At 44.1% G+C, this 24,208-nt stretch overlaps 2 protein-coding genes across 2 annotated transcripts in view; one reads left to right on the plus strand and one right to left on the minus strand.

The window, feature by feature from the left end:
• The window catches only part of LOC137283526 (adenosine receptor A3-like), a 147,450-nt gene that overhangs the window by 78,840 nt on the left and 44,402 nt on the right, over positions 1 to 24,208 (minus strand). The window lies entirely within an intron of this gene.
• Positions 1 to 24,208, plus strand: part of LOC137284931 (transducin beta-like protein 3) — a 36,768-nt gene that overhangs the window by 1,888 nt on the left and 10,672 nt on the right. The window contains exons 3-17 of the mRNA XM_067816983.1: positions 2,576 to 2,671; positions 3,359 to 3,406; positions 4,081 to 4,158; positions 8,025 to 8,173; positions 8,689 to 8,859; positions 8,982 to 9,057; positions 9,249 to 9,348; positions 9,983 to 10,185; positions 13,568 to 13,768; positions 14,164 to 14,270; positions 16,511 to 16,712; positions 20,549 to 20,638; positions 21,116 to 21,184; positions 21,305 to 21,375; positions 21,629 to 21,785. Of these exons, the coding sequence (XP_067673084.1) occupies positions 2,576 to 2,671; positions 3,359 to 3,406; positions 4,081 to 4,158; positions 8,025 to 8,173; positions 8,689 to 8,859; positions 8,982 to 9,057; positions 9,249 to 9,348; positions 9,983 to 10,185; positions 13,568 to 13,768; positions 14,164 to 14,270; positions 16,511 to 16,712; positions 20,549 to 20,638; positions 21,116 to 21,184; positions 21,305 to 21,375; positions 21,629 to 21,785 (1,818 nt within the window). The remainder of the gene's footprint in view (positions 1 to 2,575; positions 2,672 to 3,358; positions 3,407 to 4,080; positions 4,159 to 8,024; positions 8,174 to 8,688; positions 8,860 to 8,981; positions 9,058 to 9,248; positions 9,349 to 9,982; positions 10,186 to 13,567; positions 13,769 to 14,163; positions 14,271 to 16,510; positions 16,713 to 20,548; positions 20,639 to 21,115; positions 21,185 to 21,304; positions 21,376 to 21,628; positions 21,786 to 24,208) is intronic.

The raw sequence follows: 24,208 nt of genomic DNA on the forward strand, positions 1-24,208 counted from the left end.
CCCGGCTTGTAATGCGGGGGATATAGTCGACGCCTCATACGTAATCATTTTATTTCTGGAGCATAACTCAAACACCATTCAATATTTTTAGACCAAAATTGATAGATACAGTAACTGAACCTATGGTTGTGCCTTTTGCTATTTACAGAGTTTTGGCATTTTTCTTTTTCCTCTTTTTCCATGGAACGTTTTGGTCTTAGTCAAATGATGGGGTGGGTTCGTTTCTGGAGCATAACTCAAAAACTGTTGAATATTTTTCTGCAAAACATGGTAGATATATCAGTCAGAATCATCAGAAGTGGTGCCTTATGCTATGTACAGCTTTTTGTGATTTACTGTTTTATCGGTTTCCATGGAAACGTTTGGACTTTGTCTCAAAAGTGAGCATCCTCGATATCTCCAGGGTATACGTTCCGATAAGTCTCCACTATACCCTAGACGCATCTACGGCTCTGCTCGATAAATTTATTACCTCCCTTGACTGTTTTTTGATCCAGTCAGGTGTCTACGCTGGGAAGTAGAGCGAACCAATCACAACTCACTTTCGTTTTTTTAATTATCTAACCGATTATACTTGGCAACAGAAACCATGCAGAGGTTCTCTGGCAGAGGTAGAAGGCGTTCTTGCATATGTTGTTTTAAAGTTTCGGACCTGTCAAATTGTTTGTATGATTTCCCTAAAATCTGGGACGCACAGCGAGCAAACCTTTGCAGTTGTGACCGCTACCTTTGTTGACACTGGCAAGATCAGTTATAACAGCGGCCTAGCTGATTGGCTACTGTGAGAAGGCGGAGACAGCAAAGGGAGGTAATAAATTTATCGGGCCGAGCCGTAGATGCGTCCAAGGTATAGTGGAGACTTATCGGAACGTATACCCTGGAGATATCGAGGATGAAAAGTGAGAAGGGTGTTTCGTTTCCATAGATATGTGTGGCAGACCCCAAAGTGGTGCATTTTGCTATTTACAGGAATTTATGTTTTATCATTTTCTCGGTTTCTGACTTTGTCTCAAATTGGAGGGATAGGCTTCGTTTGCGGAACGGAACTCAAAAACCATTCAATATTTTTCTGCAAAACTTGGTAGATATATCAGTCAGAACCTAAAGTGGTGCCTTTTGCTATTTACAGGTTTTTCTGATTTATTATTTTTTCGGTTGCCATGGAAACATTTCTGACTTAGTCTCATATTGACAGGTGTGTTTCGTTTCCAGAGCACAACAAAAACTTCCGAATATTTCTCAGTTAAACTTGGTAGGTATCTGTGGCACACCCCAATGTGGTGCCTTTTGCTATTTACAGGTTTTTGTGATGTATCATTTTCTTGATTTCCATGGAAACGATTAGGACTTGTCTCAAAATGGAGGGAAGCTAACTGTGAGAATTGTTAAGACATTAGGTTATATCAAAGTTTCCACCTCATGTGTTTAGTTTAATTTTCGGTTTAGCTGCCATGATAAAATAGGAAGTGTTTCATCTAACCTTCAAGTTACCTATGTATAATAATAAAAACAAATCAACGAAGAGGAAAAGTTGACAACGATAAATGATTGGTATCACAAGCAAGGAATTCCCAGTAGTAAAGCTTATTCTGATTCAACAGCAGTAACATTCATGTTGTGAAGAATTTTCTCATTGGTCAGTTTCCTTTTTATAGCAGCCAGTCATGATATTCAAAGTCTTCAGGTTACAAAAAACACACTGCACGATATCTGTTCTAAATTGTTTTGAATAATAGTTAGGTGAAAAAATGCACTTGTCCTTTAGGATGAGCAAATTATGTTTTTCACTTGCCCAAAACAAATTTTAATCGTCAATACGAGCGGAGAGTGGAATTTACGAGCCCTCTTAAACCCAATGATATATACTAATACCTATGTTATCAACACCTGTAGTGATAGCTGTAATCATACCCTAATCATGCTTTTGGTGTAATTCTTGTTTTTTTGAATAAATACTGTCCATTATGCTGTTTCAAATCTGCCAATTCTGAGGCCACATTAATATTTCTATAATCATCTTTAGACATGATGTACATGAACTTTCACATTAGAAGAGGCGACAATCGGCGTTTGGTGGTCAGGCTTGTTGACATGGTTGACACATGTCTTTATATCAAATTGCCTAGACTAATACTCATGCTGTTGATCACTGGATTGCCTGGTTCAGAATCAATTATTTATGGACCGCTACCACATGGCTGGAAATTACAGAGTGCAGTGTAAGAGTAAACTATCTTGCTCACTTTAGGCAGTATGTTCTGATCCAGCATGATCAATCTGGTGTTAAACTATAGTCAGTCATAGATTTATTATAAGATTGCTCCTTTGTTGCAATGGTGCACTGAACATGTACTTTTCGATACTTCTGTTTAAAGTGTTGTTTAAATGATCATAATGATGTACTTTATGAATCATACCATATAACAAGTTCGCTTAACTGCACTGAATGTCACTAATGCGATACTTTTGCTGGTAAGTGTAATGCATCATATACAAAATCTGCAGTGATTTGTAGCTCGTATGAGTATCCAAAGCCAAGAGTTTCATCATTCATGGGACGTATGTATATTGGCAGGTAAGCAATGATGGCAAGCACCTGTTCTGTCCCTGTAACACCAAGATCACAATACTGGAAACAGACACGGGCAAAGTTGTCAAAACTATTGGACTGGTGAGTTTTATTCGTCAAAGTATAGACGCTTTTTAATCTTAATCCATTTCTGCCTGAGCAAGAGTTCCCTCCCATCCAACCCAGGATCTTCTGTTAACTTTGCCAGTTAGGACCCTAAGTCTGTCACTGTACACAAATGTCCATGAGACTGTACTAAGTGCTGAACATTTTCAAGAGATGTATCTGTAATTTCCTCCATATTTATATGTTCTCAAACTTTGCTGATATACTCGCATATTACTGAAATCAGGGCTTTACCTTGAGTCCTGTATTTGAGGGTACCTAGTTTGCAAGCTTATAATTTCACGTCCTGTAAATCCCTGCTGAAATTCAAATTTCAACAGACCTGTGAAGATCCGGGGTAGAAGAGGTCTTCAGCAACCAATGCTTGTCACAAGAGGTGACGATGCTTGTCATAAGAGGCGACTTGCAGGATCAAGTGGCCAGGCTCGCTGACTGTGTTGACACATATCATTGGTTCCTGATTGTGCAGATCGATGCTCATGGTGTTTATCACTGGACAGTGGATTGTCTAGTCCATACCCGATTATTTACATACCAGCACCAGATAGCTGAGTGTGGCATAAAACTAAACTCACTCACTCAGATTTCAGCGTGACCTTGTATGTAACCCAGTCAGAGAGTGATTGCATGTTATACCACTTATGAGATGAATCTGTTCACCAGGATGAAGATGAGGAACTCTCCAGCTTCTGTGTGTCACCTGATGATAAGGTGAGCTTGGACTTTCCTCTTGTTGTGCTGACATGTTGGCATACTTGAATGGATTCAAAAGTATACAAGTCCTAATAAATCAAGAGAATGATAGAGGCTCCATTTGCCACTTTCATAAAGCACAAGCAAGATAATGAGATATGACTATTATGAGCTGTGTGCTAGCTGCACATGACCATTGCCTCTACTTCAGGTCTTCCTGGTGATGATTGTTGGTGTGGTGTTTCCTAGGAATGGTTCAATTTATCCTGGAAGTATTGAACACAGAGATTTTTCTTGGTGACATCTTCTTGTTTTATACTGGACAAATGAAGTATTGATTATATATAGGTTTCAAATAGTTTGAGACTAAAACTGCACAGACTTGAATCATCTGTTGAACGTAAGGATTGCCAGAAACTGGCTGTAGTTCACTCTGTATCTCATGAGTGTAGAGTGGGCCTCTCAATGTCCACTGGACTCTAGGTTTGAACTGTTCTTCAGAAACCTTTATTCCTTTTATGAGGCCATTGAGCAGATTGAGTAGGCAGACTCAAATATTCCCTGACTGCCTTGTCACAGGGCTGGAGTGATGCCTATTTGACAAATATTAAGTAAATACATTAAAGAGTTAGAGAGAGAGGAGACATTATGTATTTGGTGATGTTCCATTTGTGTTATGTCCTGTTCTTCAGCATCTGATCCTGGCTACTCGGACACTGCTCCTGAGACAGTGGGACTGGCAGGCAGGGACACTCACCAGGACATGGAGGGTAAGTAGGCAGGGACACTCACTATGACATGGTGGCTAGGAAGTGGGGACACTCACCATGACATGGAGGGTAAGCAGACAGGGACACTCACTATGACATGGTGGCTAAGTAGGCGCGGACACTCACTATGACATGATGGCTAGGTAGACGGGGACACTCACTATGACATGGAGGGTAAGCAGACAGGGACACTCACTATGACATGGTGGCTCAATAGGCGGGGACACTCACCGTGACATTGTGGCTCGATAGGCGGGGACACTCACTATGACATGGTGGCTCGATAGGCGGGGACACTCACCGTGACATGGTGGCTCGATAGGCGTCGACACTCACTATGACATGAAGGGTAAGTAGACGGGGACACTCACTATGACATGGAGGGTAAGCAGTGACACTATGACATGGTGGCTCGGTAGGCGGGAACACTCACCATGACATGGTGGCTCGATAGGCGGGGACACTCACTATGACATGGTGGCTCGATTGGCGGGGACACTCACCATGACATGGTGGCTCGATAGGCGGGGACACTCACTATGACATGGAGGGTAAGCAGACAGGGACACTCACTATGACATGGTGGCTCGATAGGCGGGGACACTAACCGTGACATGGTGGCTCGATAGGCGGGGACACTCACTATGACATGGTGGCTCGATAGGCGGGGACACTCACTATGACATGGAGGGTAAGCAGACAGGGACACTCACTATGACATGGTGGCTCGATAGGCGGGGACACTCACCGTGACATGGTGGCTCGATAGGCGGGGACACTCACCGTGACATGGTGGCTCGATAGGCGGGGACACTCACTATGACATGGAGGGTAAGCAGACAGGGACGCTCACTATGACATGGTGGCTCGATAGGCGGGGACACTCACCGTGACATGGTGGCTAGGTAGACGGGGACACTCACTATGACATGGAGGGTAAGCAGACAGGGACACTCACTATGACATGGTGGCTCAATAGGCGAAGACACTCACTATGACATGGTGGCTCGATAGGCGGGGACACTCACTATGACATGGTGGCTCGATAGGCGGGGACACTCACTATGACATGGAGGGTAAGCAGACAGGGACACTCACTATGACATGGTGGCTCGATAGGCGGGGACACTCACTGTGACATGGTGGCTCGATAGGCGGGGACACTCACTATGACATGGAGGGTAAGCAGACAGGGACACTCACTATGACATGGTGGCTCGATAGGTGGGGACACTCACCGTGACATGGTGGCTCGATAGGCGGGGACACTCACTATGACATGGAGGGTAAGCAGACAGGGACACTCACTATGACATGATGGCTAGGTAGACGGGGACACTCACTATGACATGGAGGGTAAGCAGACAGGGACACTCACTATGTCATGGTGGCTCGATAGGCGGGGACACTCACCGTGACATTGTGGCTCGATAGGCGGGGACACTCACTATGACATGGAGGGTAAGCAGACAGGGACACTCACTATGACATGGTGGCTCGATAGGCAGGGACACTAACCGTGACATGGTGGCTCGATGGGCGGGGACACTCACTATGACATGGAGGGTAAGCAGACAGGGACACTCACTATGACATGGTGGCTCGATTGGCGGGGACACTCACCATGACATGGTGGCTCGATGGGCGGGGACACTCACTATGACATGGAGGGTAAGCAGACAGGGACACTCACTATGACATGGTGGCTCGATAGGCAGGGACACTAACCGTGACATGGTGGCTCGATAGGCGGGGACACTCACCGTGACATGGTGGCTCGATAGGCGGGGACACTCACTATGACATGGAGGGTAAGCAGACAGGGACACTCACTATGACATGGTGGCTCGATAGGCGGGGACACTCACCGTGACATGGTGGCTCGATGGGCGGGGACACTCACTATGACATGGAGGGTAAGCAGACAGGGACACTCACCGTGACATGGTGGCTCGATAGGCGGGGACACTCACTATGACATGGAGGGTAAGCAGACAGGGACACTCACTATGACATGGTGGCTCGATTGGCGGGGACACTCACTGTGACATGGTGGCTAAATAGGCGGGGACACTCACCATGACATGGAGGGTAAGCAGACAGGGACACTCACTATGACATGGTGGCTCAATAGGCGAAGACACTCACTATGACATGGTGGCTCGATAGGCGGGGACACTCACTATGACATGGTGGCTCGATAGGCGGGGACACTCACTATGACATGGAGGGTAAGCAGACAGGGACACTCACTATGACATGGTGGCTCGATAGGCGGGGACACTCACTGTGACATGGTGGCTCGATAGGCGGGGACACTCACTATGACATGGAGGGTAAGCAGACAGGGACACTCACTATGACATGGTGGCTCGATAGGTGGGGACACTAACCGTGACATGGTGGCTCGATAGGCGGGGACACTCACTATGACATGGAGGGTAAGCAGACAGGGACACTCACTATGACATGGTGGCTCGGTAGGCGGGAACACTCACCATGACATGGTGGCTCGATAGGCGGGGACACTCACTATGACATGGTGGCTCGATAGGCGGGGACACTCACCATGACATGGAGGGTAAGTAGGCGGGGACACTCACTATGACATGGTGGCTAGGTAGGCGTCAACACTCACCATGACATGGAGGGTAAGTAGGCGGGGACGCTCACCAGACCATGATGGGTGCGCAGACAGCGACACTCACCATGACATGGCGGCTCGGTAGGCGGGAACACTCACCAGAACATGGAGGGTAAGTAGGCGACGACACTCACCGTGACATGGAGGGTAAGTAGGCGGGGACACTCACCATGACATGGTGGCTAAGCAGGCGGGGACACTCACCATGACATGGAGGGTAAGTAGGCGGGGACACTCACTATGACATGGTGGCTAAGTAGGCGGGCGAGGACACTCACCGTGACATAGAGGGTAAGCAGACAGGGACACTCACCAGGACATGGTGGCTAAGTAGGCGGGGAGGCTCACCATCACATGGAGGGTAAGTAGGCAGGGGTACTCACTATGACATGGTTGCTAAGTAATCGGGGACGCTCACCATGACATGGAGGGTAAGCAGACAGGGACACTCACTATGACATGGTGGCTAAGTAGGCGAGGACACTAACCGTGACATGGAGGGTAAGCAGACAGGGACACTCACTATGACATGGTGGCTAAATAGGCGTCGACACTCACCATGACAAGGTGGCTAGGTAGGCGGGGACACTCACTCTGACATCGACACTCACCATGACATGGAGGGTAAGTAGGCGGGGACACTCACCAGACCATGTTCTTGTATACTGATGGGAAGTATGTGCTTGTATCTAGTGATGGGAAGTATTGTCCTGTATCTACTAATGGACCCATAAAGGTTCCGGGGTAGAATAGGTCTTCAGCAACCCATGCTTGCCATAAAAGGCGACTTTGCTTGTCATAAGAGGCGACCAACAGCATCGGGTGGTCAGACTCGCTGACTTGGTTGATACGTGTCATGGGTTCCCAATTGCGCAGATTGATGCTCATGTTGTTGATCACTGGATTGTCTGGTACAGACTCGATTATTTACAGACCACCACCATATAGCTGGAACATTGCTGAGTGCAGCATAAAACTAAACTCACTCACTCACTCACTATCTACTAATGTGAAGTATTGTACCATATTACATATCTGAATGTGAAATGTCCTGCATCTTGTGAGAGATTATGGCTTTACGCTGCCTATACCAATATTCCATTGTTATTAGTATATCATGACAGGGGACACTAGAAATGATCTTCACACATTGTACCCTTGTGTACCACTAGGCCACCCCATCAGCCACCTGTATCTAATGGGTGATGGACTGTTGTTTCAGGCTGTCCACACTAGCCCTGTGTCCTGCATGGTGTTTGATGGGACGTCCACTCTGCTGGCTACTGGGGGCAGTGATGCAACCATCAAGGTGTGGGATGTTGTTGAGCAGTACTGTACCCACAACTTCAAGGGCCACCAGGGAGTGATCAGGTACATAGTAGTTCTCTGACATCTGTTGTACAATAAACCTTATGTACATTAACTAGGTTTTTTGTGCATTATACATGGGGCATTGATTGGAACATATCAGTTGAAATGTTTTGGTAAACAGGCAAATGTAAATGCTGAAGTAAGAGTGCTGTGGTATTTTCACCCTCAGTCTTGACACAGACAGTGATGACAGTATTTTCTTTGTTCTGTTTATGCAGAGATGTCAGGTTACAAAATTCATTGCACAGTATTGATTAAAAAGCCTAGCAATTTCTCGCACCTCTGTGAAATATTGCAGTTCAAGGTAGATACAGAGTTCATGTTTAAGATCTTACTAAATGTGTGTCTGAAAAACAACCTGGCATCCAGGGGGCTATGTTTGAAAGAAATAGGAGCATGTGCTGCAGTTTGATTGATTCAAATGGATTAAAGGTATGTCAATTTCCAGGCATTCAATGTGAACATGATGAAAACACATTATAGATATTATCTGCAAAATGTTCCCTCAACTGCAGTGTGATGGCATTCCGTCCGAAGTCTTCCAGTATCCAGCTGGTCTCGGCTGCTGATGACTACAAGGTCCGTGTGTGGGATCTGGAGACTAGTTCCTGTGTTGCCACCGTGGACGTCCACTACAGTCTTGTAACCAGCCTTGTCTTCTCCCCTGATGGCGCAGCTATGTACAGGTAGGACCTCCACATGCATCATTACCTTTTCTTGATACAACAGCATGTGACGGCGCTTGGATCATGTCAAGTAAACACTATCTGGTTATGTTCGGCTAGTAAACATGTATTTATGTCTACAGTGGCGGCCGTGACAGTGTGGTTGTCGTGTGGGACATGGAGAAGTTGGCAGTCAGGAGGACGCTGCCAGTGTTCGAGGTAAGTATTGCAGCAGTAAAGTTTCAGACCATCTGCTCGTATGGCAGTGCTTGATGCTGGTTTTTGTGACATGTGAATTTTTGTAAGTTGAAGTGCCTTGTCCGTTGACCTGTTGCTTGACCTGTGCCTTGTCCATTGACCTGTTGCTTGACCTGTGGCTTGTCCCTTCACCTGTACCTTTACCTATTCAGAGTGTGGAGTCTGTGATGCTCCTACAAGATGATCAGGACTACAGTGACCTTGACCTACCATCTCCAGACTGTCCACACGTCCTTGTAGCCAGCAGTAAAGGTGAGATCTTCTCTTGACATGTATTATTTAGTTTTTTGATAGTCCACTCTTGCATGGGAGGGGAGATCATGTCACTCCCATTCCTGTACATTCGTCGATACATGAGATAGCCATTCCAGAGAATGGCGAATCAGTGACTGTCTGATCTCTTGTAAGCAGAGTTTGAGGTAATATGCATAAGACTTATGGTAAGGTAAGTATTTAAATATCTGGAATATTTAGATTTTAATATAATGTGTTATGTGTTATAACCAAAGTGTAACCTGTGTTATTTGTTGTAACCAAATTGTGCTATGTGTTTTAACTGCAGTATAGCCAGTGTTATATCTGAAATATAGTGTTATGTGTTATAAGTAAAATGAAGTGTATGTTACATTTAATAACCAAAGTGTTGCCTATTTTGACTGATGTCTGTAATCCCCCAATGTGTAAGCATCACCAAATTTGAAGACATTTGGTACAAAAGCTCATGAGATATTGCTGCATCAGCAAGAATCAGGACATATAACCCGTTCCTCATTGCGGCATGGTACAATATATATTTCATTTTTTTCAGTGGCATAGGACATTACCATGGTAGTGGCAAACACTCGTATGTATTAACTGAGGTATATTGTGTGGTGTTTTCCTGCAGGCAAGATACGTGTCATCAACACTCTGACAGGGCGGTGTGTTCACAAGAAGGAAGCTATGGCTGCAGCTGCTGTGGATGAAGAAGACAATGACCAGGTGGTCACTCAGGCCATACACTGCCCAGCCATCAACTCTGTGGTCATCGTCACATACGACCACAACATCATCTTCTATGATGAGCAAAATCTCTTAGTCTCCAAACAAGTAAGTTACAAATGGCATATAAGCAGTTAGATACATACATACATGCTGGCTATAAGCAATTAGATACATACATACATGCTGGCTATAAGCAATTAGATACATACTTACATGCTGGATATAAGCAATTAGATACATACTTACATGCTGGCTATAAGCAATTAGATACATATAGTCTGGTTCATAATTATTGAGAATTATTCTTTTTACTTTGAGCTATCCTAACACCTCAACTGATTCACTGATACTTAAAACTAAGTAATGGTATAAGGGAGGTAACTCATCTTGGCCTACTGAGTATAGTACAATTAGAGTTACCTCCCCTGAATTTGTAGCAGACGTCATTTTCCTCAGCACTATCAACAATGTCTGCTGAAGATAAAAGAAGGTTGATTTTTGAGTTGTGTAATCAAGGAATTGATGATGTAAATACATTGGCAGAGAGAACAGGAACTCCTCTTTCTACTGTATATAGGATTAGGAAGAATTTTAAAGAGGGAAAGGATTTGGGGCACCAGAAAGGAGCAGGGAGACCCAGAAAATTGGACTTCTCAGATCGCGTCCGGCTGGGAATTTTAGCGTCTAAAAAGCAAAGGGCAAGCGTCTCCAACATCAGGTATGAAATGATAGAAAGGGGATCAACAGTTGTATCAAAATCTACAGTTAGAAGAAATTTGATTGATCTTGGATGTGAGAAAAAGACTGGAATTCCTTCTCCTCTCATGAAACAAGAACATAAAGACAGGCGTGTTCAGTGGTGTTTGGCACATGAAAACTTTGACTGGGAAAATGTGATTTTTACTGATGAAAGCTCAATATGGGTATATCCCAATAATGTGAAAATATGGACAAAGTCTGCGTCAGCACCGTTGTATCGACGACCTAAATACAGCCCAAAGTTTCATGTATGGGGAGGGATATCCTTATTAGGAACGACCCCGCTGTGTGTGTTTGAGGGAAATCTGACATGTCAACGCTACACTAACATATTAGATAATTTTCTCCTTCCAAGTGCACATGTGTTTTATGGAAATGACTGGATTTTGCAGCAAGATAATGATCCTAAACACACCGCAAAACATGCCAAGCAGTGGTTTCAGGAGAAAAATGTGACTGCATTACCATTTCCTGCATATAGTCCTGACTTAAATCCCATTGAGAACATTTGGGGGATGATGAAGGAATGTGTGAATCAAAAGGGGTTGACAAAAATTGAAGACATGACGAGAGAAGTGGTCCGATACTGGGACAGCATAACTCACGAGACACTAACCTCTCTGATAGGAAGTATGCCTACCTGTCTTAGACTGTGCCGTGAAGCTCAAGGAGACTTGATAAAATATTAAATTGTTACCTACACAACATGAAAAGGTCAGTTCACTTTCACAATACATTCAATTTTATCTGATTTGTTCTCGTTTAATAATATGAAATGCTTTAGCTATTCTCAATAATTTTGAACCATACTGTACATGCTGGCTATAAGCAGGTAGATACATACATTCTGGCTATAAACAGGTAGATACATACATGCCAGCTGTAAGGAGTTAGATACATACATACCTGCTGGCTATAGGCAGGTAGATACATACATGCTGGCTGTAAGGAGTTCGATACATACATACATTCTGGCTATAGGCAGGTAGATACATACATACCTGCTGGCTATAAGCAGGTAGATGCATACATGCCGGCTGTAAGGAGTTAGATACATACATACATTCTGGCTGTAAGCAGGTAGACACAGTAGAAGCCCTCTAAACTGTCTTTCGTTGTGACTTGCTAAAAGAGTCTGTTGGTTTTTAGAACTTTTGCCTTATCTTCCTGTGCTGTAAAATACAACTGAACAACATTTTGATGACAATCACTATCTTAATTCTTCAATAAAGAGATCATCAGAAGAATACAACACAAATGTACAAGTACAGAATAGCTTCCATTTACGTTATAGTTCATGAAGTGAAAAAGTCAGTAAGCTTAGCTTGCAGTTTCTTTGATCTTGACTCAAGAGCAATGTTCCTTGCGACAGTCTCCAAAGTCTGAACATATTGGGGTACTTTACTTCTTGATTCCAGTCTAGCTTACTTGACTGGTCAAGCCATCTTGACATGGTGATTGATTGATAAATTGGGACATGACAATTAATTTATAATGCAAGTGAAATGCATCACTCAGCAGTTAGCTTAATCTTTATACTTCATGCCAGTATATTGTCAACCAAACAACCAATCACAGCGAGAGCCAGATGCTGCTTTAGAAAGTGTTAATTATTGTAAACCAGTCAGTTGAGCGGTCATTGTTGTGCCAAAGTGCCAAATAGAATGATGCCAGATTAGAGGGCTTGTAAATGATAATGAATTCACTAGCTTCTGCAGAGACCAAATTCTAGTGACAATATTGACAGCATGCTGGATTGGCGGGCTGATGGTTTTGAGAACTTGAACTGTACATGTATGCATGCATGTTGGATATTAGCAGTTAGATAATCAGATTACATGAGAATGAAGGAATATTTAAGGCCCAGTCTTAAGGGGCTGCATTTCAGTGCAGAGTTGCCTCCCTTTCACCAGACAAGATCCTCTGTCTCCTACCTGACTCCCTCTGAAGTGAAATATTTCTAAGTTAGTCAGCTTAGCAACAGTGCTCGTTTGTTTTATTGAGGTAGAAGTGTGATGTTTGCATCCCTTTGGGCTTCCTTCCTGCATTGAGGTGACTCGTCTTGATATCACTTGATATTTATCAAAGCTCTGTTAAACAATACTCAGCTTCATAGAGACAAATATGACAAGACAGTGGGACACGAGGCAATGCCTGGACATGATTTGCCAGGAAGTCATGACTGAACAGTATAAGGATGTAAAAACCAGACAATATAACGATGTCAAGATTGGACAGGACACCATGAGTGGACAGGCACCATGAGTGGACAGGCACCATGACGGGACAGGATGCCATGACTGGACAGGACGCCATGACTGGACAGGATGGCAAGACAGAACAGGATGCCATGACTGGACAGGATGCCATGACAGGGTGCTATGACTGAACAAGTCCCTGGACTAGACTAATCGCTGGAACAAGGTGCTATGACTGGACAAGTCACTGGAACTGGATGATTTGACAGGACCAGTCACTGGAACAAAGGTGCTATGACTGGACAAGTCGCTGGGACAGAGTGCTATGACTGGACATGTCGCTGGAGCAGGGTAATATGACTGGGTACATGTTCTAGGACAGAACATCCAAGACTCCCTTGCTCAAAGTTGTTTTAGTGTAACAGCTGTTATTGTGCAGTATACAGCTGTGTTGGCGCTTTGCTGTTTTGTACAAATGGACCAAGGACATCAAGCAGTTCATGTAAGTTCTTCTTGTTTCTGTGTTTCAGCTGTCTGGCAGTGCTGATGAGGTTCTGGATGTACAGTTTGTGGGCGAAGGTGACACACACCTGGTTGTGGTCAGCAACAGTGCCAAGCTGAAGGTGTTCAATGTGAGCACATGGGGATGTCAGATTGTGGAGGGGCACTCGGACATAGTGCTGGGTGTAGCTGTGTACGCTAAAACAGGCCTTGTAGCTACTTGCTCCAAGGTAAGGAAGTAATAGAAGCAGATGAGTTTCCACATCCTTTGTATCTCAGGGACTGGCATCTTACTAAACCTATGCCAACCTATAGACCCTTTGCCATGGTTCACAAAAGACAACAATTCCATCAAAAAGATTTTCTTGGGCAAACCAGATCATAAGCAATAGAATTTGCTGCCATGGTGTTCGTATGGCCAGCGTAACATTGAAGATGATTTGCATCCTGCTTTCTGATTGGTATTTTAGACAATTTAGGTTAGACAATCAGATAGGCAAATGAACCATAAACAGCATTAGACATACCAAAGTCCACAGAATGTGTTCAGTGATTTAGCGTGTGAGCAGAATGTGTGTTTGCTTATACATGTTTTTGAGCAGTTGTACTGGGTTGTGTGTTCCAGGACTCAACGGTGAGACTATGGAGGTTTCTGCCAGAAACTGGGAGTCTGTCCTGTGTTGCTGTCTGCCATGGGCATGTACAGGCTGTCAGCGCAGTCGCCTTCTCCAGGTGAGGTCATCTCACCTTCTACAGGCAGACTGGGGATTCTTAGGACAGATGGTAACAGGAGAAACAGAATCTCTGTTCAGGTCTAACCTGGAGGTAATCCCGGTTCAGGTCTAACCTGGAGGTAATCCCTGTTCAGGTCCAATCTGGAGGTAATTCCTGTTCAGGTCCAATCTGGAGGTAGTCTCTGTTCAGGTCCATTCTGGAGGTAATCCCTGTTCAGGTCTAATCTGGAGGTAATCTCTGGTCAGGTCTAATCTTGAGGTAATCTCTGATCAGGTCTAATCTGGAGGTAATCCCTGTTCAGGTCCAATCTGGAGGTAATCTCTGGTCAGGTCTAACATGGAGGTAATCTCTGTTCAGGTCTAATCTTGAGGTAATCTCTATTGAGGTCTAACCTGGAGGTAGTCTCTGGGCAGGTCTAATCTTGAGGTAATCTCATAATCTCTGTTCAGGTCTAATCTGGATGTAATCCCTGTTCAGGTCCAATCTGGAGGTAATCTCTGGTCAGGTCTAACCTGGAGGTAATCTCTGTTCAGGTCTAATCTTGAGGTAATCTCTATTGAGGTCTAACCTGGAGGTAGTCTCTTGGCAGGTCTAATCTTGAGGTAATCTCATAATCTCTGTTCAGGTCTAATCTGGAGGTAATCCCTGTTCAGGTCCAATCTGGAGGTAATCTCTGGTCAGGTCTAACCTGGAGGTAATCTCTGTTCAGGTCCAATCTGGAGGTAATCTCTATTGAGGTCTAACCTGGAGGTAGTCTCTTGGCAGGTCTAATCTTGAGGTAATCTCTGGTCAGGTCTAATCTGGAGGTAATCCCTGTTCAGGTCCAATCTGGAGGTAATCTCTGTTCAGGTCTAACATGGAGGTAATCTCTGTTCAGGTCTAACCTGGAGGTAGTCTCTGGGCAGGTCTAATCTTGAGGTAATCTCTGGTCAGGTCTAATCTGGAGGTAATCTCTGGTCAGGTCTAATCTTGAGGTAATCTCTATTGAGGTCTAACCTGGAGGTAGTCTCTGGGCAGGTCTAATCTTGAGGTAATCTCATAATCTCTGTTCAGGTCTAATCTGGAGGTAATCCCTGTTCAGGTCCAATCTGGAGGTAATCTCTGGTCAGGTCTAACCTGGAGGTAATCTCTGTTCAGGTCTAATCTTGAGGTAATCTCTATTGAGGTCTAACCTGGAGGTAGTCTCTGGGCAGGTCTAATCTTGAGGTAATCTCATAATCTCTGTTCAGGTCTAATCTGGAGGTAATCCCTGTTCAGGTCCAATCTGGAGGTAATCTCTGGTCAGGTCTAACCTGGAAGTAATCTCTGTTCAGGTCCAATCTGGAGGTAATCTCTATTGAGGTCTAACCTGGAGGTAGTCTCTTGGCAGGTCTAATCTTGAGGTAATCTCTGTTCAGGTCTAATCTGGAGGTAATCCCTGTTCAGGTCCAATCTGGAGGTAATCTCTGTTCAGGTCTAACATGGAGGTAATCTCTGTTCAGGTCTAACCTGGAGGTAGTCTCTGGGCAGGTCTAATCTTGAGGTAATCTCTGGTCAGGTCTAATCTGGAGGTAATCTCTGTTCAGGTCTAATCTTGAGGTAATCTCTATTGAGGTCTAACCTGGAGGTAGTCTCTGGGCAGGTCTAATCTTGAGGTAATCTCTGTTCAGGTCTAATCTGGAGGTAATCCCTGTTCAGGTCCAATCTGGAGGTAATCTCTGGTCAGGTCTAACATGGAGGTAATCTCTGTTCAGGTCTAACCTGGAGGTAATCTCTGTTCAGGTCTAACCTGGAGGTAATCTCTGTTCATATTCCAGCATGTTCTCTGTTTGAAATCCCCACTGAGTTGTTTCCAGAGCATGATTACAATCCTGTCCACTAGAAAATCATGATAGGGGTCTCTTCATAACTTACGGCTAGGTGTGGTGGGATGATGTTTTTTATGGAGAAGCATGTACAATGTGAATAACCCCCACAAAAATTCATGTACAAAGAAAATTAATTCTGCTGCATGTCCTGTACAAAATAACTGATGACCCCTTCTAGTATGTGTGTACAAAATAGATGATCCCCTACCTCCCCAGAACAAATGAGTGACACCCCTTCAATCATCATCAACCCCTAGCTATGAATTATTGACAGTCCGTAATCAACAGAATTTCTGTTTGTCCCATTCTACTTCCCTAAAGACACATAGTTATATAAGTATAGATGCATCTACGTGGCTGATTATATCAGTGACATGCTTGACATTGCAGAAAGTCCCCATCATTCATAGCGAGTGGTGGTCGAGATAGCACACTGAAGTTGTGGTCAGTAGAAGATGTCTCCAGTACTGATGATCCGACAGAACTGACATGTCGGGCCACAGAGCGTGGACATGAGAAGGACATCAATTGTGTAACTGTTGCACCAAATGACAAATTTATTGCCACAGGCTCGCAGGATAAGACGGCAAAGGTGAGTGTCTTGTAGTTTCAGGATTTTTGCATAAGATTATAGGGTTAAAAATTGAGATGTCAAGGTCATTGCAGTCAGGTTGTAGGATAATAACTGCTAAGTTGAGTGTCATTAATATATTGTCATAGTTGGTTTGTTCGATGTTTAGCACTGCTGCTGTTAGCAATATTCCATTCTTTTGCATAGAGATCGTCCTTGGGGTACATATATGCATTTTCTGATGCTGGAAAATGTCACATGACAGTTGTATCAATGTTTTAATAAAATATTGTACAATAAACAAAAAGTCTTTTTTTTTGTTCATTATACGTCCCCTCTCCACGTGGAGTCACCCCTCTGCCATGCATGCGCAGGCAACCAGGTAAGCATCTAAGCCCCTATCATCATTCCTTCTGCTGTCACCGTTCAGATACGATATGTGTGCTGGAAAGTTAGAAAGTTCTACTCTATACGTACTGTGAAGATGACTGAGTCTTCCTCAACTGTATGTATGGTTTATTCGTTCATTAATAGAGAAACAGAATGTTTATTTAAACCAGGAGTCACATAATTTTCAATCTTTTGTATGTTTAAAAAAACCAAAAACCAATGTGCTGCTGTGTAGGCCGTTAGCTTATACTTGGCATATTGGCTTTCAGACTTTTACAGTGTGTTCTACATGTGGGACAAACATCCCTCCATAGGACAAGCGCGACACAGATGGGCCATGAGCCTTAGGATTGTGATGTTTGGAGGCGGGAGGGGAGTGGGAGGGGAGCTGATGGAGCTTCCCCTCGTCTAAGACTAATAGAGCTAAGTCTAAAGCTAGCGGCAAAACTAAGTCTGCGCCTATGCCTCAGTGCTCATCGTATCAGACTGGTTTTGATATGTCCCTAATCAGCCAGTTGTTTCAGCAGCACATAGACTCGGTGAAGTCCCTTGTCCATGAGTCTGTTGGAGGTCTCCAGCAGGAGTTCCTAACGCACTCTGGGTGGGTGTTGGAGAGTCTGGGGGGCAGATCGCTGCGCTCTTCTCGCTCCGCTGGCCTGGAGATGTCTGTTGATCCATTGCCTTTGGCTGCAGGTCCGGACGCCTCAGCTACCACGGAGAGGGAGGGCTCGCTTCCAGTCCCCCTCTCGGTCTTGGCGCAGGGTGTGTTGAGGATTCCTGGGGTTCCGGTCTCTGCCTATGAGAAACCCCTCCCCATGAGAGCGAAGGACTCGGTTTCAGCCTATCTGGGCAGTCTGGACGCTGATCCTAAGCCGAAGCCGAAGCCAGTCTTTACATCAATGTCTTAGAACTGAGAGCTGTGCAGTTGGTTTTCGAGCGCTTTCTGGCACTCTCCTACCCAGAGTTCCATGCGGCGAGCCAGCATAGTATCTCTGCCACAGGCCAGAAAGATGTGACGATTCCTCACATCTTACACAGTTCATTCAATATAATGTGCACATTTCATAACTGTTTATTTCTTATGAGTCTACACATCTAGTTAAATGTCGTTGTTAAAGTGGTTCAGTTTGTACGGCCCCACGTGCTGTCATCAAAGGCTTATGAAGAAGAAACAATATGTAGCCATTTTGAAATATAATATATATTGTCATAAACCTTATTGACGTAGTTGTAGAAGAATGTTTACGTAACAGTGTAAAATAATATGAACACATTGTCGAATCGCTTGCGGTATGCCAGTCTCAGCTTATTTACAAATGTGCGCATTCATTTACAAACAATAAAAAAGTCTGGTCACGTGATATGCAAATTAACCTGTGGTAGTTATGCTAAGTTATCACTGCGCCGGAGTGTGGCTTTCTGGATCATGTCAGGGGCCAGGTGGTTCGTCTTCAGTTGGATAACCATACGGCCATGACTTACATCCTGAAGCACGGTGGCATGGTGTCCCTGGCACTCCTTTGGGATTTTCTCCTCTGGTGCAACAGGTATGACTGTCAGGTGATTCTGGTTTATCTCCCTGGGCTGGAGAATGTGTGAGCAGATGCTGTTCCGCCACTTCCCTTGATTCAGTAGGTGGCTTGGCCTCTCTCAGGTCCAGCCTCGAGGCACGCGGAATTCCTGTGGCAGTTGCAGACACAATTCTGGCTTCGAGGCAGGATTCGACAAATGTTCAGTATGAGGATAGGTGGTCCTGCTATGTGCACTGGTGTTAAGATAGGGGGATTGCAAGATCCCTTTTCTGTGGATTTAGTTCGAGTATTGGAGTTTTGCATGCTCGTTTGGAAGAAGGCCTGGTGGCTTCGACTATTTATGGCTACTCCACCGCTATTTCCACCTTTCATACGCCCACCTTGGGATTTGTCAATCATGCTTGATTAGCTGTCCGGTCCCACTTTCTTACGCCTATCGGCTATTTCCATTCAGCTGTTAACATGAAAGACCGTTTTTCTGGTGGCGGTAACATCTTGGAGAAGGGTTGGCAATTTACATGCCTTGTCAAAACCTGGCGCTGACTGCGTTCCATCCAGACCGTGTCAGTATTCACCTCCCGGATTCTTACCATCCGAAGATCGATCACGCTTGCCAAGTGAGGTCGGGGGTTAGGCCCAACACAAAGCTCAAGGGTCAAGTGTCATAATTAATGGCAGTGTTCTTCACTAAGGGACATGAGTTTTGAGGCAACTGTTTAGTATGACAAGTAGAAATAATCTGGGGTGAATGTGAAGCTCCAGTGTTGTTGAAACTATTCAAGTTATAAATAATAATCATACAGTGTGGTCATCCAATTAACCTTAAAACATCACAGCGATTCCGACATTTCAGTTTATTGTTCAGTAGTTCAATATACGTCATGTGAACCTGTAAACTGGAGAGACTGATTTCCTAAGCACTGTCAAGACTGCAAGAGTAGTTCTGCTTCTCTTGTCATCAACCATGAACTGACCTACAAGCTATGCTACTATCCTAAAGAGGATGTACTGTTTTCTGCATTGGCAGTCAAAATGGCGACACCCACGTTAAGCTGTGAGCACTATTGCCTAAACAGTATTACGAATAGTTCATCTTCAGTTTCCTGATCTGGAGTAAAGTAGGTCTGAAGCAACCCATGCTTGCCATGAAAGGCGCCTGTGCTTGTCGCAAGAGGCAAGTAACGGGATTGAGTGGTCAGGCTCACTGACATGGTTGACAAATGTCATCGGTTCCCAATTGTGCAGATTGATGCTCATGTTGTTGATCATGGGATTGTCTGGCTGCTGACATATAGCTGGAATATTGCTGTGTGTGGCATAAAACTAAACTCACTTCAGTTTTCTGGAACCATGAATTAACCCACAACCTATTTTAGTATCATGCAAAAACAATTTTCTGTTATTTTTTGCACTGGTGTTCAAAATGGCCACACCCATCTTAAAGCAGTGAGATTGTGATTGTCACTGATAAACAGTTGATGGAATGCAAAAAGTTTTAAAGCCATTTCAAAATGCCTTACTTGTCGCATTTTACTGTAAATGAATCGTGTTGTGCATTATCGTTGTAATATCAGTTGTGTCACAAGGGCACACTGAAAACATTTCAGCCTTTCTATATGTCTACCATGCCATGGCATGCAAAACAAGGACTGATTCAATTCCAGGAATGATTCCTACATATATATGTTTAATTTGCTTCTGATGTAGTCTCAAATGTGATGCTTGTCACGCCCAAGACTCGGGGTCGATCACCAACATTTGTAAATTGGGTGAAACCCATTTCTGGTGTCCCCAAACATGATATTGCTGGAATATTGCTAAAAGCGGCATTAAACCACACTTCCTCACTCACTTCTTCTCACAGTAGTGATTGCTGGTTCCCCTGTACTGCTTCTATTTACAGGACTTACATGAGCTATATGTTAATGATTTCAGCTTTGGAAAGTTTCCAATCTGTCCTTAGCAGGGGTGTTCCGAGGACACTCCCGGGGTGTATGGTGTGTCCAGTTCTCACCTGTAGACCAGGTACGTCTAGATTATCATGCATTCAACAGTTCTTTAATTACATTATCAAGCCAATGTCACTACTCTAAGTTATCCTGTAAATGATCTTGTTAATTTATGGAACATGTAACTTGACATTGTCTATTTTCATCTGGCTTATTGCTATTTGTTAAGTTGTTTAATTTATCGTGTGTTGAGGAACTTATCCTTCAACATCCTTGATAACAATATCTGCCACACGACTGTCAGATAACTCATGTTTTGGACCATAGTCTTATTTCTTCATAGATAAACTATAAAGCAGATAGCTGTGTAGGTTCATCTGAAACAACAAACATAAGATGACAGTGGTGAGTATTTAACCAGTGAAGGTAGAAGTTTATTGGTGCAGAATAGTAATGGTACTGAACTGGAAGCCAGGAGTTAATCCACAAATAAAGAGTCCTTATAGTTGATTAAGCCTATCAAAACACTCAGACAAATGTTTTGTTGCTTCAGTGTCTGGCCACCAGCTCTACTGACGGCAGCGTCCGCATCTGGAGTCTTTCTGACCTCTCTTGTCTCAAGGTAAGTGTTGAGTCTTCTTGTCTTCATCACATACTGATTCAGAAGAAGCATATTGTAGACACAGAGATAAACGACCTGTACAGGATCTGTGGTATTATTGTCTTTCTCTGGGTTCTGCAGACTTTTGAAGGCCATGATGCATCCGTGCTGAAAGTCATGTTCATCTCCAGAGGCATGCAGTTGCTGTCGGTGTAAGTAGACATTGTTGAGTGCTTGTAGACGTTTGCTGTGTGTATGTAGACTTAGTTGTTAGACCTTGATCATTGATGTGTGTATATAGACTTTGTTGTTAGACCATGATCATGGATGTGTGTGTTTGTAGACTTAGTTGTTAGACCTTGATCATTGATGTTTGTACATAGACCTTATTGTTAGACCTTGATCATTGATGTGTATATGTAGACTCGACGTGCGTAATTACCTCTCGTGTGTTTATGGTGGCAGAGGGTCTGATGGCCTGCTGAAGTTGTGGACCATCAAGACAAATGAGTGTGTGAAGACGTTTGATGAGCATGACGCCAAAGTCTGGTGTGTGTCATGTAGCCAGGATGAGGAGAAAGTTGTCACGGCAGATGCAGAGTCCAATATTATCTTGTGGAAGGTGAGGAGTCTTCATGCATCTCTTGACAAAATAACATCATGACCCTAAATTGTGGCACATTGTCCATCTGTCAACCTGAACGCCTTTGCATCAAGCTTTTTAAACAAAATATACACATTGAATAATTATTGTTAATGACAGTCTATTGCGATAGCACTTTCTCATCCTTTTATGAAAGATATTTTAGTTATCAATATGAAATTCAATATAGTGGTTACGCCCAAGAGTACTTTATGGTTAATTTTGAGTCGCTGTACTCAAGTAACTCACACCACCATTCACAATATTGAAGACTGGTTTGTTTTGTCTAATCATGATAGTAGGCCACCATATAGAGCTGAGACATTCTCACTGGGGTGTTGAGGCAAGAAGAAAGTATGTAGATGCAAAAAGAGCTGAGACATTCTCACTGTGGAATGTGGCAAGAAGAAAGTATGTGGATGCAGAAAGAGCTGAGACATTCTGACTTGGGTGTTGTGGCAAGAGGAAAGTATGTAGATGCAAAAAGAGCTGAGACATTCTGACTTGGGTGTTGTGGCAAGAGGAAAGTGTGTGGATGCAAAAAGAGCTGAGACATTCTCACTTGGGTGTTGTGGCAAGAGGAAAGTGTGTGGATGCAGAAAGAGCTGAGACATTCTGATTTGGGTGTTGTGGCAAGAGGAAAGTATGTTGATGCAGAAAGAGCTGAGACATTCTGACTTCGGTGTTGTGGCAAGAAGAAAGTGTGTGGATGCATAAAGAGCTGAGACATTCTCACTTGGGTGTTGTGGCAAGAGGAAAGTATGTGGATGCAAAAAGAGCTGAGACATTCTCACTTGGGTGTTGTGGAAAGAGGAAAGTGTGTGGATGCAGAAAGAGCTGAGACATTCTGACTTGGGTGTTGTGGCAAGAGGAAAGTGTGTGGATGCAAAAAGAGCTGAGACATTCTCACTTGGGTGTTGTGGCAAGAGGAAAGTATGTGGATGCAGAAAGAGCTGAGACATTCTGACTTGGGTGTTATGGCAAGAAGAAAGTGTGTGGATGCAAAAAGAGCTGAGACATTCTGACTTGGGTGTTATGGCAAGAAGAAAGTGTGTGGATGCAAAAAGAGCTGAGACATTCTCACTTGGGTGTTGTGGCAAGAAGAAAGTGTGTGGATGCAGAAAGAGCTGAGACATTCTGACTTGGGTGTTGTGGCAAGAGGAAAGTATGTAGATGCAGAAAGAGCTGAGACATTCTGACTTGGGTGTTGTGGCAAGAAGAAAGTGTGTGGATGCAGAAAGAGCTGAGACATGCTGACTTGGGTGTTGTGGCAAGAGGAAAGTATTTGGATGCAAAAAGAGCTGAGACATTCTGACTTGGGTGTTGTGGCAAGAAGAAAGTGTGTGGATGCAAAAGGAGCTGAGACATTCTCACTTGGGTGTTGTGGCAAGAGGAAAGTATGTAGATGCAAAAAGAGCTGAGACATTCTCACTTGGGTGTTGTGGCAGGAGGAAAGTGTGTGGATGCAAAAAGAGCTGAGACATTCTCACTTGGATGTTGTGGCAAGAGGAAAGTATTTGGATGCAAAAAGAGCTGAGACATGCTGACTTGGGTGTTGTGGCAAGAGGAAGTATGTTGATGCAGAAAGAGCTGAGACATTCTCACTTGGGTGTTGTGGCAAGAAGGAAGTGTGTGGATGCAAAAAGAGCTGAGACATTCTGACTTGGGTGTTGTGGCAAGAAGAAAGTGTGTGGATGCAGAAAGAGCTGAGACATGCTGACTTGGGTGTTGTGGCAAGAGGAAAGTATGTTGATGCAGAAAGAGCTGAGACATTCTCACTTGGGTGTTGTGGCAAGAAGGAAGTGTGTGGATGCAAAAAGAGCTGAGACATGCTGACTTGGGTGTTGTGGCAAAATTAAAGTATTTGGATGCAAAAAGAGCTGAGACATTCTCACTTGGGTGTTGTGGCAAGAAGAAAATGTGTGGATGCAAAAAGAGCTGAGACATTCTCACTTGGGTGTTGTGGCAAGAAGGAAGTGTGTGGATGCAAAAAGAGCTGAGACATGCTGACTTGGGTGTTGTGGCAAGAAGAAAGTGTGTGGATGCAGAAAGAGCTGAGACATGCTGACTTGGGTGTTGTGGCAAGAGGAAAGTATGTTGATGCAGAAAGAACTGAGACATTCTCACTTGGGTGTTGTGGCAAGAGGAAAGTGTGTGGATGCAAAAAGAGCTGAGACATTCTCACTTGGGTGTTGTGGCAAGAAGAAAGTGTGTGGATGCAGAAAGAGCTGAGACATGCTGACTTGGGTGTTGTGGCAAGAGGAAAGTATGTGGATGCAGAAAGAGCTGAGACATTCTGACTTGGGTGTTGTGGCAAGAAGAAAGTGTGTGGATGCAAAAAGAGCTGAGACATTCTGACTTCGGTGTTGTGGCAAGAGGAAAGTATGTGGATGCAGAAAGAG

This window comes from Haliotis asinina, chromosome 5 (genome assembly GCF_037392515.1).
Source record: "Haliotis asinina isolate JCU_RB_2024 chromosome 5, JCU_Hal_asi_v2, whole genome shotgun sequence".
Lineage (NCBI taxonomy): Eukaryota > Metazoa > Mollusca > Gastropoda > Lepetellida > Haliotidae > Haliotis > Haliotis asinina.